Source organism: Oncorhynchus clarkii, chromosome 1, assembly GCF_045791955.1.
Source record: "Oncorhynchus clarkii lewisi isolate Uvic-CL-2024 chromosome 1, UVic_Ocla_1.0, whole genome shotgun sequence".
Lineage (NCBI taxonomy): Eukaryota > Metazoa > Chordata > Actinopteri > Salmoniformes > Salmonidae > Oncorhynchus > Oncorhynchus clarkii.
Genome location: NC_092147.1, coordinates 59728518 through 59746853, shown reverse-complemented (window position 1 = coordinate 59746853; position 18336 = coordinate 59728518). Strand labels below are relative to the sequence as shown.

Here is an 18336-nt window from a genome sequence, read left to right as displayed (position 1 = left end):
AGAGCTGGCCGCTCAGCCAAACTGAGCAATCGGGGGAGAAGAGCCTTGGTCAGGGAGGTGACCAAGAACCCGATGAGCTCCAGAGTTACTCTGTGGAGATGGGAGACCCTTCCAGAAGGACAACCATCTCTGCAAAACTCCACCAATCAGGCCTTTATGGTAGAGTGGCCAGACGAAAGTCATTCCTAGATTCTCTGGTCTGATGAAACCAAGATGAAACTCTTTGGCCTGAATGCCAAGCGTCACGTCTGGAAGAAACCTGGCACCATCCCTTTGGTAAAGCACGGTGGTGGCAGGATCATGTTGTGGGGATGTTTTTCAGCAACAGGGACTGGGAGACTAGTCAGGATCGAGGCAAAGACGAATGGAGAAAAGTAGAGAGATTCTTGATGAAAAGCTGCTCCATAGCACTTCGGGACAAGTCTCTGAATATCGTTGAGATGCCCAGCCAGAGCCTGGAGTTGAACCCAATCGAACATTTCTACAGAGACCTGAAAATACCTGCGCAACAACGCTCCCCATCCAACCTGACAAAGATTAAGAGGACTTGCTGAGAGGAATGGGAGAAACATCCCAAATACAGGTGTGCCAAGCTTGTAGCGTCATACCCAAGAAGAATCGAGACCAATCACTGCCAAAGGTGCTTCAACAAAGTACTGAGTAAAGGGTCTGAATACTTACGTAAATGTGATTTCGTTTTTTTATTTTTAATACATTTGCAAAAAATTCTAAAACATGTTTTTGCTTTGTCATTATGGGGTATTGTGTGTAGATTGATAAGAAAATAAAAAACTATTGAATCAATTTTAGAATAAGGCTGTAATGTAACAAAATGTGAAAAAAGGGGTCTGAATACTTTCCGAATGCACTGTATTTAAACCCTTATTTTTGGCACAGGTCTCCATATATACTTCCATTCATTTTTTCAACTGGTACCGGGGATCTTCAGATGAGTCGTGAGGCCTGTGGGCTACAGCAACAACTGACATGTACGTGTTCGTGAGAGTCTCACCTTTCCACAGTGGGGTCATATTAATGTGTAACCCAAACTGTGTGGACGCCACAGACAGAAGTTGGCAGATTGTCTGTACTGACTTTAGACAAGTCAAGACCCAAACACACAGATACACCAGGGTTTGTGTTAGGAAAATGTGACGTAGGATATTTGACCGGCAACATTTAAAATTTACCAGGCATTTGACAAATTTATCAGGCCCATATGCATTGGGTACGTAACTGCCTCCAGCTCACTGCAGTGGTGTGAGACGTGCTGATGAAGGCTGCCTTCTGTTGCCGTTTGATGCCGCGTTCAAAACAAACTTGGTAACTCTGAAATCTCCAGTAGATCGCTAGAAAATGCATATCGTTCATTCTCGCGGGAGGGGGCTTGGCTGACTTTCTGACTAGCAAATTGAAAAGTAGCCTAGTTAATTTAGGTGGAAAAAGTAACGGGCTTAAAAGGAGTCTAATCGGCTGTTTAGCCGACAGCCGGCTCGAGTGGAAAACACTGTGTGTGTGTCTGAGAAAAGAAGGAGAGGAGATGGCTGGCTCCTCTGCGCTGCACCTGTCGAGCTGTCTGACAGTATGACCTGAGCTCTGTGTCGCTCTGTCCTATCTATAGCCATGCCCATCCGGCCTGGCCCCAGCATTCCCTCCCCCTGCACCCACATTATGGGACTGGAGAGGAGTAATCTGAGCAGCAGCCGCAAATGCACAATCATACACACCTCCAAAACCCTAAGCGTCAAGGGGTAGATCAGATCCTCTGCTCACACTAGACTACATCATCTAGGGCTCCATGAAGTTGGCACACCCTGGATGTTATGTCAAAGTTGACGTTGTTTATCTTCAGTACTATAGTGTTTATAGTTGCCATGGAAACAAACATTAGGCTAATCGTTCAAAACCCTCCCCTTATCAGACCAGACGGAATGTTAGGCGGACCCCTTTAACACACGTTGCTAAATTATATGCTGCTACGTGTGATAACACCCAATCATAAAATAGCCCAAGCATAGGTAGATAAATTGTTTGACAGCCAACAAGTTTCAATCAGGCGTTTTGCACAACAGAAAACTTGTTCTACCTTTCTAATCTAAAAAAAGAGGATGTGAAATTTGAAATACGTATTTGCAGATAGTTGCAAAAATAGGCCTGCCTACCATTATCATGAACTACATACAGGGTTCGACACTCAGGTACATTTTCCAGTGGCACACTGGGCCAGTTCCAATAAAAGCTACTGGCCTGAATGAAAAACAAATACTCTCCGGGGTAAGACAGCAAAGCGAAAGATGCATGGGTCAGTTTAATAGCAGAGGCCTTAATTTTCCATTGGGGCTGAAAAAGTATCCTATTCAGGGTTCATAAAGACATTGGCAAGTAAAATGCAAGGACTTTCAAGCACTTCATTTTTTATTTAAGGACTTAAATGTTATTTTTAATTGTAATAGCCTACAGAAGAAAAACAAATCCCCCAAAATGAATGCAAAAAAGTATGCATTACCATATTGCATTTAAAAAAAATTAAAACAAATTATTGACCTTTCCAACTGCATTATGCATTGACATTCACATTACTTGTACATTCTAGGGATCCTTGGGACTAGAGGTCAACCGATTATTGGAGGACCAAAAACGTGAATACCGATTATTCGGCCGATTTTTATTTATTTATTTATTTGTAATAATGACAAGTACAACAATACTGAATGAACACTTATTTTAACTTAATAAAATACATCAATAAAATCAATTTAGCCTCATAAATAATGAAACATGTTCAATTTGGTTTAAATAATGCAAAAACAAAGTGTTGGAGAAGAAAGTAAAAGTGCAATATGTGCAATGTAAGAAAGCTAACGTTTAAGTTCCTTGCTCAGAACATGAGAACATATGAAAGCTGGTGGTTCCTTTTAATATGAGTCTTCAATATTCCCAGGTAAGTTTTAGGTTGTAGTTATTATTGGAATTATAGGACTATTTCTCTCTATACGATTTGTAGCAACTTACCTTGGCTTCTTACTCCAACTACCTAACAGGTAGTTCCTTGTGAGGCAGGTGGTTAGAGCATTGGACTAGTTAACCATAAGGTTGCAGGATTGAATCCCTGAGCTGAACAATCTGTCGTTCTGCCCCTGAACAAGGCAGTTAACCCACCGTTCCTAGGCCGTCATTGAAAATAAGTATGTGTTCTTAACTGACTTGCCTAGTTAAATAAAGGTGTAAAAAAAAATATATATATAATTAATTGGAATGATTAATTGGAATGGCCGATTTAATTATGGCCGATTTCAAGTTTTCATAACAATCGGTATTTTTGGATGCTGATTATATATATATATATATATATATATATATATATATATATATATATATATATTTTTTAATCGGCATCCAAAAATACCGATTGTTATGAAAACTTGAAATCGGCCATAATTAAATCGGCCATTCCAATTAATCGGTCGACCTCTACTTGGGACATCCGTAAACCCTACCCATAACCATTTTAAATGTACAACTTCAATGGGTTAGGGACCTCTCAAAAACCCCAGATCGCAAGGACCATGCGCATGTGAAACTGTTTTTTAAAATCCGTTATTTAATCAACAAAAATATAAACACAACATGTAACGTGTTGGTCCGATGTTTTGAGCTCAAATAAAATATCCCAGAAATATTCCATAAGCAAATAAAATGGTTCCCTCTCAAATTATGTGCACCTATTTGTTTACATCCCTGTTAGTGAGCATTTCTCCTTTGCCAAGATAATCTATCCACCGGACAGGAGAAGCATTTCAAGAAGCTGTTTTACGGTCCCTTAACCAATAGTGCTATTGTGTGTTTTTTCCAAGTAATTTGTATCTTATTTTGTACATAATGTCTCTTATGACCTAAAAGAGCTTCTAGATATAAGGAAAGAGATTACTCGCCCAGTACTGGAAGATTTTTTTCTTTAATGAATCGAACGCAAAGGATTTACTCCAGACAAGGCCCTCATGACCGTCATTGCAGGAGAAAGAGACTGAGATATCGGAGACGGAGGTCTGGGTGCCTTGTAAGGATCCGACAGCGAGTGGGAAATCTGCGTTTACCGTCGGTCCTATTAGTCAACGTACAATGATTGGATAATAAAATAGACAAACTACGAGCATGTATATCCTACCAACGGGACATTAACTGTAATATCTTTTTTTTCACAGAGTCGTGGCTGAAAGACGACATGAATAACATACAGTTAGAGGGTTTTACGCTTTTTGGCAGGATAGAACAGCCACCTCTGGTAAGACAAGGGGTGACAGTCTATGTATATTTGCAAACAACAGCTTGTGCACGAAAGCTAAGGAAGTCTTGAGGTTTTGCTCGCCTGAAGTAGAGTATCTCATAATAAGTTGTAGACCACACTAATTACCAAGAGAGTTTCCATCTATACTCTTCGTAGCTGTCTATTTACCATCACAAACCGATGCTGGCACTAAGACCACACTCAATGAGCTGTATACAGCCATAAGCAAACAGGATAGCGCTAATCCAGAGGCAGTGCTCCTAGTGGCCGGGGACTTTAATGCAGGAAAACTTAAAATCAGTTTTACCAGGATGTTAAACGTGCAACCAGAGGAGAAAAAAAAAAAAAAAACTAGACCACCTTCACTCCACACAGAGACACATTCCAAGCGCTCCCTCCATTTGGCAAATCTGACCATAATTCTATCCTCCTGATTCCGGCTTACAAGCAAAAACTAAAGCAGAGAGCACCAGTGTCAATAAAATAAGTGGTCATATGAAGCAGATACAAAGCTGCAGGATCGTTTTGCTAGCACAGACTGGAATATGTTCCGTGATTCTTCCAATGGCATTAAGGAGTACACCACATCAGTCACTGGCTTCAATAAGTGCATTGATGATGTCGTCCTCACAGTTACAGTACGTACATACTCCAACCAAAAGCCATGGATTACAGGCAACATCCGCACTGAGCTAAAAGGGTAGAGCTGCTGCTTTCAAGGAGCTGGAAGCTTATAAGAAATCAAGCTATACCTCCGACGAACCATTAAATAGGCAAAGCGTCAATACAGGGCTAAGATTGAATCGTACTACACTGGCTCCGACGCTTGTCGGATGTGGCAGGGCTTGCAAACTATTACTGACTACAAAGGGAAGCCTAGACATGAGCCTACCAGACGAGCTAAATTACTTCTATGCTCACTTCGAGGCAAGCATCACTGAAACTTGCATGAGAGCATCAACTGTTCCTGACGAATATGTGATCACGCTCTCCGTAGCCGATGCGAGAAAGATCATTAAAACAGGTCAACATTCACAAGGCCAGACGGATTACCAGGACGTATACTCCGAGCATGCGCTGACCAAGTGGCAAGTGTCTTCACTGACATTTTCAACCTGTCCCTGAATGAGGGACACACACCATAGTACCCTCAAAGCTCATCACTAAGCTAAGGACCCTGAGACTAAACACCTCCCTCTGCAACTGGATCCTGGACTTCCTGACGGGGTGCCCCCAGGTGGTAAGGGTAGGTAACACATCCACCATGCTGATCCTCAACACGGGGGCCCCTCAGGGGTGTGTGCTCAGCCCCCTCCTGTAATCCCTGTTCACTCATGATTGCATGGCCAGGCATGACTCCAACACCATCAATAAGTTTGCCGATGATACAGTGTTAGGCCTGATCACCGACAAGGATGAGACAGCCTCAGAGACCTGGCCGTGCGGTGCCAGGACAACAACCTCTCCCTCAAAAGTGATCAAGACAAAGCAGATGATTGTGGACTACAGGAAAAGGAGGACCGAGCACACCCCCATTCTCATTGACGGGGCTGCAGTGGAGCAGGTTGAGAGCTTCAAGTTCCTTGGAACCCACATCACTAACAAACTAACATGGTCCAGGCACACCAAGAGTCGTGAAGAGGGCACGACAAAGCCTATTCCCCCTCAGGAGACTTGGCATGGGTCCTCAGATCCTCAAAAAGTTCCTACAGCTGCACCATTGAGAGCATCCTGACTGGTTACATCACTGCTCGGCCTCCGACCGCAAGGCACTACAGAGGGTTGTGCCTGCGGCCTAGTACATCACTGGGGCCAAGCTTCCTGCCATTCAGGACCTCTATACCAGGCGTTGTCAGAGGAAGACACCAAAAATTGTCAGACTTCCCCCCCCCCCTTTACACTGCTGCTACTCTTGTTAATTATCTATGCAGTCACTTTAACTCTACCTACATGTACATGTTACCTTGAATAACCGGTGACCTCACATCGACTCTGTACCGGTACCCCCTGTATATAGCCTCGCTATTGTTATTTTACTGCTGCTCTCTAATTATTTGTTACTTTTATTTGTAATTTTTACTCATCTATTTTTTTACTTAACACGTATTATTCTTAAAAATGCATTGTTGGTTAAGGGCTTGTAAGTAAGCATTTCAATGTAAAGTCTACACCTGTTGTATTCGGCACACATGTGATAAATACAATTTGATTACACATGGTACACCTTGTGCTGGGGACAAGGTAACCAAAATGTGCAGTTTTGTCACAACACAATGCCACAGATGTCTCAAGTTGAGGGCTGCAGGAATGTCTTTTAATGTCTTTTATTGTGCACATGGTGGCAGGGTAGCCTAGTGGTTAAGAGCGTTGAACTAGTAACCGGAAGGTTGCAAGTTCAAACCCCCGAGCTGTTGTTCTGCCCCTGAAAAAACAGTTAACCCACTGTTCCTAGGCCGTCATTGAAAATAAGAATTTGTTCTTAACTGACTTGCCTATAAAAGGTAAAATAAAAAATAAATGATCATGCTGGTTAAAACAGCTTCTTGATATGCCACACCTTTCAGGTGGATGGATTATCTTGGCAAATGAGAAATGCTCACTAACAGGGATTTAGTTAGTGTGCACAACATTTTAGAGAAATAACCTTTCTCCTTTACCAAAATCAAACATTTCTGGGATACTTTATTTCAGCTATTGAAACATGGGACTAACACTTCACATGTCACGTTTATATTTTTGTTTAGTATACATCAAGTCCTCTTAATTCACAGCATTTCCCTCACTCAGTCAACAAAACATTTGCAAAAGTTTCCCAATTAGCAGGTGAGATGGGGGCCACTAGTCACGTGAGGTACCTTAGCCATCGCCCATCGTTGCACTCAAATAAATGACTATTGCCCCGTTGCACTCACTTCAGTAATCATGAAGTGCTTTGAGAGACTAGTCAAGGATCATATCACTTCCACCTTACCCGATACCCTAGATTCACTCCAATTTTCTAACCGCCCCAATAGGTCCACTGATGATGCAATCGCCATCACACTGCACTATCCCATCTGGACAAGAAGAATACCTATGTAAGAATGCTGTTCATTGACTACAGCTCAGCATTTAACACCATAGTACCCTCCAAACTCGTCATTAAGCTGGAGACCCTGGGTCTCGACCCCGTCCTGTGCAAGCCTGTTCTACTCAGTGTGACACTGTGCCATTCTCTTCAGTAGTCCTCTGCATGGCTTACAGCTATCATTACCCAGGATAGCACTGAAACTGTGTAATACGGACTATGAACTATGACTCACTCAACTCCCACACATTCACTTACAATCAATGGCACAGTAAGTGACTGTCTGATCATCTCTCTAACATTATGATCCTTACGAGGAAAACTTAATAGGCCTACAGTACATGTGGTTAATCCTCCTACTTGGCTGATGGTTTTGCAAGCAAGCTGCTGATATTTTAAGTGACTGACAGCCCAGCAATGTAAGTGGCCTCCAATATGGGGTGGTGATAGCGCAGGCTCAAATTCACAGTCCTTCTCAGCAGGACAGTGATCCGTGTCCAGCACAGGCCGACCAGGCAAGCACTCATAGCCTAAGAGAGGATGACTGACCTCATGCAATTACTTTTTTCTGGTGCTTTGTTTGGAGGGGAGTGGTGGTGTGTGACAGGTTGGAGAGAGGTTGGCCTTATGGACCCACTGCACACACTCACTTGGCCTCACTGTTCTGTGCACATCTAGTTCTCTCCACGAAGAAACCCTGATTCATTCAGGACAGGACCTGGCTGGGTGGGTCAGACGACTCATGATTCTATATAACAGGCTTGTATGGTTAAAGACGGAACATGTAACCTTGTTTTCTGTGCCAAAGTATGAGGCACTACCAAGAAGTCCCGAAGTATGAGGCAATTCATAAGAGCTCTGACAACATTCACTTCCAGTCTGTGAGATCCTGTGTTCTGTTCATCTGTAAGTTAAGCAAGTCAGTCAATCACATGGACTCAAATCTACTCTGCTGATTCTTTAGGCTTTTCCCACACTTTGGCATAGTTTCATCTAGCCACATAATTATGCAAATACAGCACAATCGTTCTCAAAATAGTAATGAACAATAACAATTACACAACAAATGCATGGGCCTACTATGTACGCTGAGAACAGTTGCACAGCCTCTACGAAAAGGCCAGGAATGACAGCCGGGTAGTTGAGGAACATGGAATAATCCTGGGACAAGTCATTACAGGCCATCCCACCTTCCTTGCCCCTGCCCTCCATTTTCCCTAAATCTCTTCAAATCAATCCTACTACACCATTGCAAACCAGCTGTCTGCACTCGCCAGAGCTGAGACAACTTGAAAGAACCTGAATATCCACATTACAAGCACATCTCAGACTAAGCAGAGCTGTGTGTGAACATGTGTCAGGATATGCTTCAGGGGGCTGTTTGCTGCATTCACCTCAGTCGGTGTTGTTGGGTATGGGTTGAAAAGCCTACATTTAAAGTAATACATCCAAGACAGCTTGCCATGCATCCTTTTATAAATCATCAAATTCAAATTTGTCTTTGACCGCATTTGGGGAAATACATGTCTTCAGTGTCACCACAAACAACATCCAATGTGACTTATGTACTAAATCACTTTTGCACTACACATAGGCCTACAATGTGAGGAAAGCTCAGCTAATAACACCAGTTAAAGATCTTAAACTAAGAAAGAATCACAGAAATTAACTAAAAGCAGGGAGGCTCTGAAATGGATGGCTAACTTACCTCCCGGGCAATGCTACTAAGGGCTTCATCCTCAGCTGAAAACCGGTCCTTGATAGGGGCACGCTTTCTACCTGGTGTCCCCATGGCTTCTGTGCAACTGCAGCTCCACCAACACGTTCAGGGCCAAATTAGAGCAACACAGTGTGGGGGGAAAAAATCTGAAAAACATGAATAATAGGGCTGTCAGATCCACCTCTATCACCTTACATGAAGACACTAATATTTTACTGAAATTAGATGATCTGATGCCTTGTTTACATTAATAAATCACAATTTTAAGATCAATTGAAGACCACTACATGATGAAGCGCTGGGAATCTCAGTATTGAACTAAGTCCTTGGACATAGTACAATGTAATGAATAGCATATTATCAAGACGTAGCTGAAATTCAATCAAATAACCCTGAATTGAGAGGGATGTGCAAACTTCCCTGCAAGCACCCGCATGCATGTTGTGTGCACACAGAGGAACACACTCACTCAGTGCATTCCTACAAAATAGTCTGCCATGGCCAGAGTGCATTCCTACAAAATATCCTGTCATGGTCACGGATGTCTGGGTCCTATAAGAGTGTAACACTTGTGGCTGACATTGGCCAGATGCTGACAAACAAGCCATACACACTGACAAACCTGCAAAATATTACAAGTATGAAGTTGTAGAAAGCTCAAGTTGTTCTGTGCGGAATGCAAAGAAAGAGTCAAGATTCTTTCCAAGTTGCCTTGTAAGGTAGCACAAGTTTACATGAGGTCCACAAACTGACACAAGTTATATCCTTGAATCAAACATTAGCCTGCTCAACTCTTGCCTTGCGGCATGTTTATTGTGTACCCCCCACCATTGTAAAGGCCAATTGATACTTGGCCTAAATACACAATGACAAGTGAAGATGCTAGCCATCTATTTTCTTAAACATTGACTAGCTACAGTTGACATTGTTTTGGGGAAATTATTACATAGCTGAAGTTAGCCGGTTACACGTAGGTAAAAGTTCCAGTTAAGCACAGGGCTTGGAGGCTTTACCCATACAGCTTGATATGGTTTGCTATAAATTCATATTTTATTTTGTTAGAGCTGTCAAAGTTACCTTACAAATATTTAGCTAGTGTGTGTTCTGACAAAAGTTTAACGTTACCAGCGTCACGTAACGTTAATGGATAGCACAGGCAAGTTACAAGAAGAAAACGCCCAGATAAGGAATCAGCTAACGTTAGCTAACTAACTCCGCGGTTATAACGTCAGACGGTGGCCATAAACCTCCACGATGACACAAATAGGATTGCTAGCTAGCTCAACTTACTCATTATCCATCATTGTGAACTACGTCCCCTTGCATGGGTAACGTTAAAATATATATATATTTATAACTCATTGTTCTGACTGTGTGGTTAAACTCTTGTAGCGAAGATACCTAGCTAGCTCAATAATTAAAACGCCGAGGGAGCTAACGTTAGTTACCGTTACCGATGGAGACGTTAGCAAGAACATTCCTAACGTTAGCTACAGTAGCTAGTTAACTACCCGGGCGGGGATAACGTTAATTTAGTTATTGTATAGTTAACGCGTTTTCCAAGCTAGAAAGTTAGCTACTTTCCTGGGCTAGCTAGCTAGCTAGCTAACATAAACACATTGTCATTGGGTTTGCCTTGGTTAGGTAGCTACCTAGCTAGCGCTAGCTTAGTAGCAAGATAACCCCATGCCATGTTCCCTCGACATGAAAAGCTATGACCCTGGGCTCTTACCCTTCCTTGGGACCCAAAACATAAAAATGAGGTTTAATTGAATCCTGAGATGTTCTTTCCGGTGTAATGACCCCAATGCAAAAGAGAAGGCCAATCCCTTTGAGCAGTATAAATTTAGCTGGCTAGCTGGTTAGCCAGCTACTTAGCTAGCCAACCCCAATTTCTAATGTGTGACAGAGCAAACTGACACTGCTCTTCACGTCACGTCTTTTCAAAGAGATTCGCCTGGCTCGTAGAAGCTTCTAAACGACGTTGATGTTTCCAGGATTTGCTCTTTCTTCGTCTTGGTTGTTAAAATACTGTACAGTGGTTCCTCCCAAAGACTGACAGTGTTTTTTTCCTCCAACTGACAGCTGTGAATCAGTGGGAGTGGGGGTTTCTTTTTACGAGATTCCCTATAAACACGCCACTTCGACACAGCTACGACCGGAAGTGAGTTTTTCGTGAGGTTAGGATAATTCAATTAGGAAACGGTCTCCTACCTGCTACGAAAAGTCTCTTCCGGTCGTAGCGGAATCGAAGTGGCGTGTTTTAGGGAGTCGTCTTTTTCCTCCACTCTCTCCCCCCATGTCCTCTTTACCAGAGAGGAAGAGACGAAGCGAGAGGTTTTACTCAGCCCAAAATCTGTCCTAGAAAATAAGACCACGAAGTATAACGAAGTGAGGAATTTTGCATGGAGGTCAGAGTGTGGAATTTGGTCAACAAAACATGTAATTGCTAATTTGCTACGTGACTTTAGTTGAAACTGATTTACTGAATTTCTATACAATTTAAAAACTAAATGCTATTTGGAGAACATAAAAAGAAGCAAACATTTGCCCAGCCGTTATCACATTGGATGCTGTGGCTTTTATTCACCTCAGTCGATCTAAGAACACATAGCCTATACAATTAGCTGCTACACATCAACTGAGCACCGGGATTAAAAACTATAATTTAATATGTACAGGGGAACTGTTTGCAGAAACATTATTTTAATAACAAAAGGTAAAGTAATATGTTTGCTTTACAGATGTTTTTGTATGTGCAGTTTTAAAGCTAATTGCCTGCAAATCTTAATGGCGACATCCAAACTTTTTTCCAACAGATATTATCAATAAATCCATTCCGATAAGGCAACATCCTGCTGAAACAAGGTTCGTATCGCTCTGTTGTTGAATGGACCAAAAGGGAAACAAATTTTCCCTACTGATGAGTCAACAGGGTCAACGGAAGGTAGGCTCTGAGGGTCAGGTCTTGACACGTTCCTGAATAATAAAGCAACACCTGAGGGAATGGCATCTAAAACAATTGCAAAATCTTTAGGTGTTACTGGGACCTTGTAAAGTGATAAGAATTCCTTATAACTGAGTAAACGACCCTCTGCATTTACCAGTTGGCTAACCAATAGGATATTATTTCGGAACCAATATTCTAAAAACAAAGAAGTATTTTTATACAATATATCCCGATTATTCCATATATAATATCTGTGTGGAGAAAACTTATGCTTATAAATGAAGAACCATGACAAGAAAACCTGCCGATGAACAGCAGAAAGTTTCACTGGAACTTTGTCAATATTATAATTGCAAACCAACATGAAGTTAAGGCCACCAAAAGTAGAGAAGACATGATGAGGAATAAAATTCCACATAGAAGTGGGTCTTCTTAGGAATTGTTTTATCCAATTGATCTTAAAAGTATTATTTAAGGTAGTAAAGTCCAGAAAATTCAGCCCACCATTCTCATAATTGTTTATTACAACAGTTTTCCTAATGTAATGGGTACGGTTTCTCCACAGAAAGTTGAAAAGCATCTGGTCCATATCCTTGCTTATTTTACTGTCAAGATATAAAGATAGAGCGCCATATGTTAGTCTAGAGATACCTTCAGCCTTGGTTATTAGGACTCTTCCTTTTAAAGATAAGTCCCTCTGTAGCCATTGATTTAGATTCTTCTGGGTTTTTTTTAATAAGAGGGTTAAAAATTTAGTAAGCCTCTAGACTTCGGATCCTTTGTAAGGGTTATACCGAAATATGTAAGTTCTTCTTTTACTGGAATACCATAATATGAAGGTGTCACACAATCTTTGACAGCCATGAGTTCACATTTATTAATGTTAAGATATAGACCAGACACTTTGGGAAAGGATTGTATCACATTGATCGATATGGGAATTTGGTTAGCATCTTTCAGAAAAAGTGTAGTATCATCAGCCAGCTGGCTTATAATAATTTCTTTACCAGATATGGAAATACCTTGTACAGGACTAGTATTTAAAGAATTTGTAAGAAGTTGGGCGATTAATAAATAAACAGGTATGGAGAGATAGGACAACCTTGCCTAATTCCTCTCTTTAACTCAAATCTAGGTGAGGTGTCATATTTGATAGAGCTGTTACCATTTGTATAGAGAGTCTTAATAGCCTTACAGAGAAAATCCCCAAAGCCAAGTCTCTCAAGGGAGTAGAAGAGGAACTGATGCTCTACTATGTCAAATGCTTATAAAAATCAAAAAATAATATGAAGCTATCCTCAGTTATTAAGTATGTCTAATACTTGTCTGACATTGTTTGCAATATGTCTGTTCCTCATAAAGCCAGACTGTGTTTCATCAATGATTGCATCCAGGACTTCTTTAATTATTTTTGCAAGTAATAAGGCTAGTAATAATTTTGTAAGTCATAATCTTATAGTCATTATTAAGAAGACAAATCGGACACCAGTTATCGATGAGCAGCACTTATTTTTTAGGCTTAGGTATCAGTGTTATTAACCCCTGACTCATTGTAGGAGGGAGAACATTGTTTTTGATACTCTCTAAAAAGACTTCAAACAGGAAGGGAGCTAATTGTTCAGAAAACAATTTGTAAAATTCTGATGTAATTCCGTCAACACCTGGTGATTTATTGTTCTTTAGATGTTTGATAGACTATAATCTCTTCAACTTTGATGGGTTCATCACACTGTTTAGATTCTATATCAGCGATAGAGTGAACATTATTCAGTGAGTCAAAAAACATATCTGTGGATTCCTGACAGTATATAGAGCTATACAATTGTCTGTAAAAAAATGCTACAGTATTTAGCGATTCATTTTTGGTAATCTAATAACACCATCAATGTTTAACTTATGTATAGTGTTATTTTTTAGAGTGAAATTTCTGAAATCTAAAGAAATAGGATGAATTCTGTTCTCCCTCCTCAATCCATTTTTTCCTAGATCTAATAAAGACTCCTTCTGCTTTTAATCTATATATATATTATCTAGTTTATTTTGTAACTCAATTAGTTCCATCTTCTCCTCCCCCGAGAGGCCGGCTGGGGACCTCTGAGAAAGGGAAGTCATCTTAATGATTACCTTTTCCTCCTCAGCTCTTCTGGTCTTAGCAAGATTACTACCATATTTTCTAAGGTATTTGGACACCTACATTTAAAGAGCTCCCAGTTCTTGCAATAAGATTTTTCTTCACAAGCCATTTCCCAAAAGTGTGAAAGCAGATCTTTAACCTCAAACTTAACTAACTAACTTAACTAAAATAACACATCCTAGATCTGAATGAATGAACTATTCTTATTAAATACTTTTTTCCTTACATAGTTGAATGTGCTGACAACAAAATCACACAAAAACTATCAATGGAAATCAAATGTATCAACCCATGGAGGTCTGGCTTTGGAGTCACACTCAAAATTAAAGTGGAAAACCACACTACAGGCTGATCCAACTTTGATGTAATGTCCTTAAAACAAGTCAAAATGAGGCTCAGTAGTGTGTGTGGCCTCCACGTGCCTGTATGACCTCCCTACAACGCCTGGGCATGCTCCTGATGAGGTGGCAGATGGTCTTCTGAGGGATCTCCTCCCTGACCTGGACTAAAGCATCCGCCAACTCCTGGACAGTCTGTGGTGCAACGTGGCGTTGGTGGATGGAGCGAGACATGATGTTCCAGATGTGCTCAATTGGATTCAGGTCTGGGGAACGGGCGGGCCAGTCCATAGCATCAATGCCTTCCTCTTGCAGGAACTGCTGACACACTCCAGCCACATGAGGTCTAGCATTGTCTTGCATTAGGAGGAACCCAGGGCCAACCGCACCAGCATATGGTCTCACAAGGGGTCTGAGGATCTCATCTCGGTACCTAATGGCAGTCAGGCTACCTTTGGCGAGCACATGGAGGGCTGTGCGGCCCCCCAAAGAAATGCCACACCACACCATGACTGACCCACCGCCAAACCGGTCATGCTGGAGGATGTTGCAGGCAGCAGAACGTTCTCCACGGCGTCTCCAGACTCTGTCACGTCTGTCACATGTGCTCAGTGTGAACCTGCTTTCATCTGTGAAGAGCACAGGGCGCCAGTGGCGAATTTGCCAATCTTGGTGTTCTCTGGCAAATGCCAAACGTCCTGCACGGTGTTGGGCTGTAAGCACAACCCCCACCTGTGGACGTCGGGCCGTCATACCACCCTCATGGAGTCTGTTTCTGACCGTTTGAGCAGACACATGCACATTTGTGGCCTGCTGGAGGTCATTTTGCAGGGCTCTGGCAGTGCTCCTCCTGCTCCTCCTTGCACAGCGGTCCTGCTGCTGGGTTGTTGCCCTCCTACGGCCTCCTCCACGTCTCCTGATGTACTGGCCTGTCTCCTGGTAGCGCCTCCATGCTCTGGACACTACGCTGACAGACACAGCAAACCTTCTTGCCGCAGCTCGCATTGATGTGCCATCCTGGCTGAGCTGCACTACCTGAGTCACTTGTGTGGGTTGTAGACACCGTCTCATGCTACCACTAGAGTGAAAGCACCGCCAGCATTCAAAAGTGACCAAAACATCAGCCAGGAAGCATAGGAACTGAGAAGTGGTCTGTGGTCACCACCTGCAGAACCACTCCTTTATTGGGGGTGTCTTGCTAATTGCCTATAATTTCCACCTGTTGTCTATTTCATTTGCACAACAGCATGTGAAATGTATTGTCAATCAGTGTTGCTTCCTAAGTGGACAGTTTGATTTCACAGAAGTGTGATTGACTTGGAGTTACATTGTGTTGTTTAAGTGTTCCCTTTATTTTTTTGAGCAGTGTATATCATTATTTAATAATGAGCTATTTAGCTTCCAGTAGGATGCTCTACTGGGCATTTAACTGACATTGGCTAATTGAGTGACTGTGGCATATACCACAAGGAAAACTGCTGAAACACAGACAAGTTTTAACACCATGTGAATTTATTCTAATTCTCGACAGTATGTTGACACACCGACTGAGTTGAAATAGGAAATAAATTACTGAGGTCTGGACCTCATTGTTCTCATATGTAGCTACGGCCTTGGAGAGCTTCCACCATTTTAAAGTAGTGAACTGGGTGGAGATTCCTATGAGTTGGGCACAATCATCCAATTAAGAAGAAGAAATTTGACTACTTTAAAATGGAGCTAGCCTCAATGTCACTGCCATGATGTCACAGATGCTATAATAGCACAAATACAAAGATTAGTTCTCTATCTAACTCTATGGCCTGTTGTTCGCACACATAGCTGCCCTCTCATTGGATAGAACGGTCCCGTCTGATCTTGCCTCTGCCGACCTGCCTTCCATCTTTGAGGACATGTATTTCCATTGTTAGAGAGGTCACTTGACTATCTTGTCAATGTTTTTACTCCGTTTGCAGATTCTCTGAGAAGCCAGTCGGTGACTGATGGGTGAAATCCCTGGATGTAAAGGAATTTGTGTGATGCTTTTTTATGAATTAATGCCACGTTCATTTGCTAGTCGGAACTCTGACATTTCTGACTTGCTAACTGGTTGAATGCTGCACGTATATAACTACAAACGTGGAGGCTGCTGAAGGGAGGATGGCTCATAATAATGGCTGAAACAGTGCAAATGGAATGGCATCAAACACATAGAAAGCATGTATTTGATACCATTCCACATATTCCACTCCAGCCATTACCACAAGCCTGTCCTCCCCAATTAAAGTGTCACCAATCTCCTGTGAACTCTAACCAGTTAGCAAGTCAGAAATGTCAGAGTTTCCTAGTTCCGACTAGCATGTGAACGTGGATTATTATTTTTTTTACTTTCAAGTTAATATTAGCACACAAAAAAACAGTGTTTTGGTCATCAAATGTGACTGACAGCTCAGAAATGCACGTTTGTTCACCCAATATGTTTTAATGTAATTTGTACATATTACCACATTTGTCTGCACTGATAAAATAAGCATGAATAAAATATACTTTTCTGAAAGGACACAGTCTCATATTTATTTTGTTCATTTTCATGTGAATTTACCTGATCTGAACATTTGATTTGATTCCAAAAAGTGGCATGTGTCTGGACTATCCTCTTCTTGCCCACCAAGTGGCAGTATTGGACAGCATTTGAATAATTCAATTTGAGAAATTGGGCCATGTCTGAATGAATTAAATATTTCTCTCATTTAGAAATTCACAGTTTTTACTAATTAGACTTCAAATTGGTTTGGGTGTATTTGGTCATTTTGTGACTCCTGGATAAGATAATGATAACTTTAATGTCCCCAATTGAACATTTTAAAACGCAGATGAGGAGTGATTCAATGAATTATCTGTACACTATATACACTCTACACATCAGTACGCTGTCAACTACAATGTCAATTGTAGGCCAGCCAACTGGTCTTATTTAGGTTATATGTTTATTTATTGTCTGTTTATAACAGACATTTGCTTTACATACAAGAAAATGCACTGCGATAGACCTAAACAAAATCCTAAAAAAGGAAATCTAATTTGTCACATGCTTCGCAAACAACAGATGTAGATCACCAGTGAAATGCTTACTTACAGCTCTTCCCAACAATGCATAATACAATACAAATATAAAATAACAATACAAATAATAATAACAATAGCAAAAAACAGTAACACAAGGAATAAATACATAATGAGCAATGATAGCTTGGCTATTTATATGTGGTACCAGAATTTAAGTGCAGGGGTATGAGTAAATTGAGTGAGATATGTACATATAGGTAGGGTTAATGTGACTAGGCAACAGTTGAGATAATAGACGGTAGCAGCAGCGAATGTGATGAGTGGGGAATTGTGTAAGTGTGTAAGTGTGTGGGTGGCGACAGTATGCCTGTGTGTGCGCGTTATGTGTGAGTGAGTTTGTGTGTATGTGTTGGAGTGTCAGTGTAAGTACGTGTGAGTGTGTGGGTAGAGTCCAGTGTGTGTGCATAGAGTCAAAAAGAGTTAGTGGAAAAAGGGTTGATGCAGATAGTCCATGTGGTCAACTGAACAAAAATATAAAAGCAACATGTCAAGTGTTGGTCCCATGTTTCACGAGCTGTAATAAAATATCCCAGAAATGTTCCATACGCACAATCCATCCACCTGACAGGTGTGGCATATCAAGAAGCTGATTGAACAGCATGATCTTGTGCTGGGGATGATTAAATGCCACTCTAAAATGTGCACTTTTGTCACACAGCACAATGCCACAGATGTCTCAAGTTGAGGGAGCGTGCAGTTGGCATGCTGACTGCAGAAATGTCCACCAGAGCTGATGC

The 18336-nt window shown here is 41.5% G+C and overlaps 1 protein-coding gene across 12 annotated transcripts in view; it reads right to left on the bottom strand.

Annotated features, from left to right (window-relative positions):
• The window catches only part of LOC139409304 (leucine rich repeat (in FLII) interacting protein 2), a 54141-nt gene extending 42684 nt beyond the window's left edge, over positions 1-11457 (bottom strand). For 2 of the 12 annotated variants that reach the window (XM_071154256.1, XM_071154274.1), the window contains exons 1-2: positions 11287-11457; positions 9061-9218 (exon numbers count right to left, since the gene is read on the bottom strand). In XM_071154256.1, the coding sequence (XP_071010357.1) occupies positions 9061-9144 (84 nt within the window). In that variant the 5' untranslated portion in view covers positions 9145-9218; positions 11287-11457. Of the gene's footprint in view, positions 1-9060; positions 9219-10804 lie in introns of all 12 variants that reach the window. The other 10 variants (XM_071154328.1, XM_071154346.1, XM_071154283.1 and 7 more) reach the window with 8 other exon arrangements.
• Between the last annotated feature and the right edge of the window lie 6879 nt (positions 11458-18336).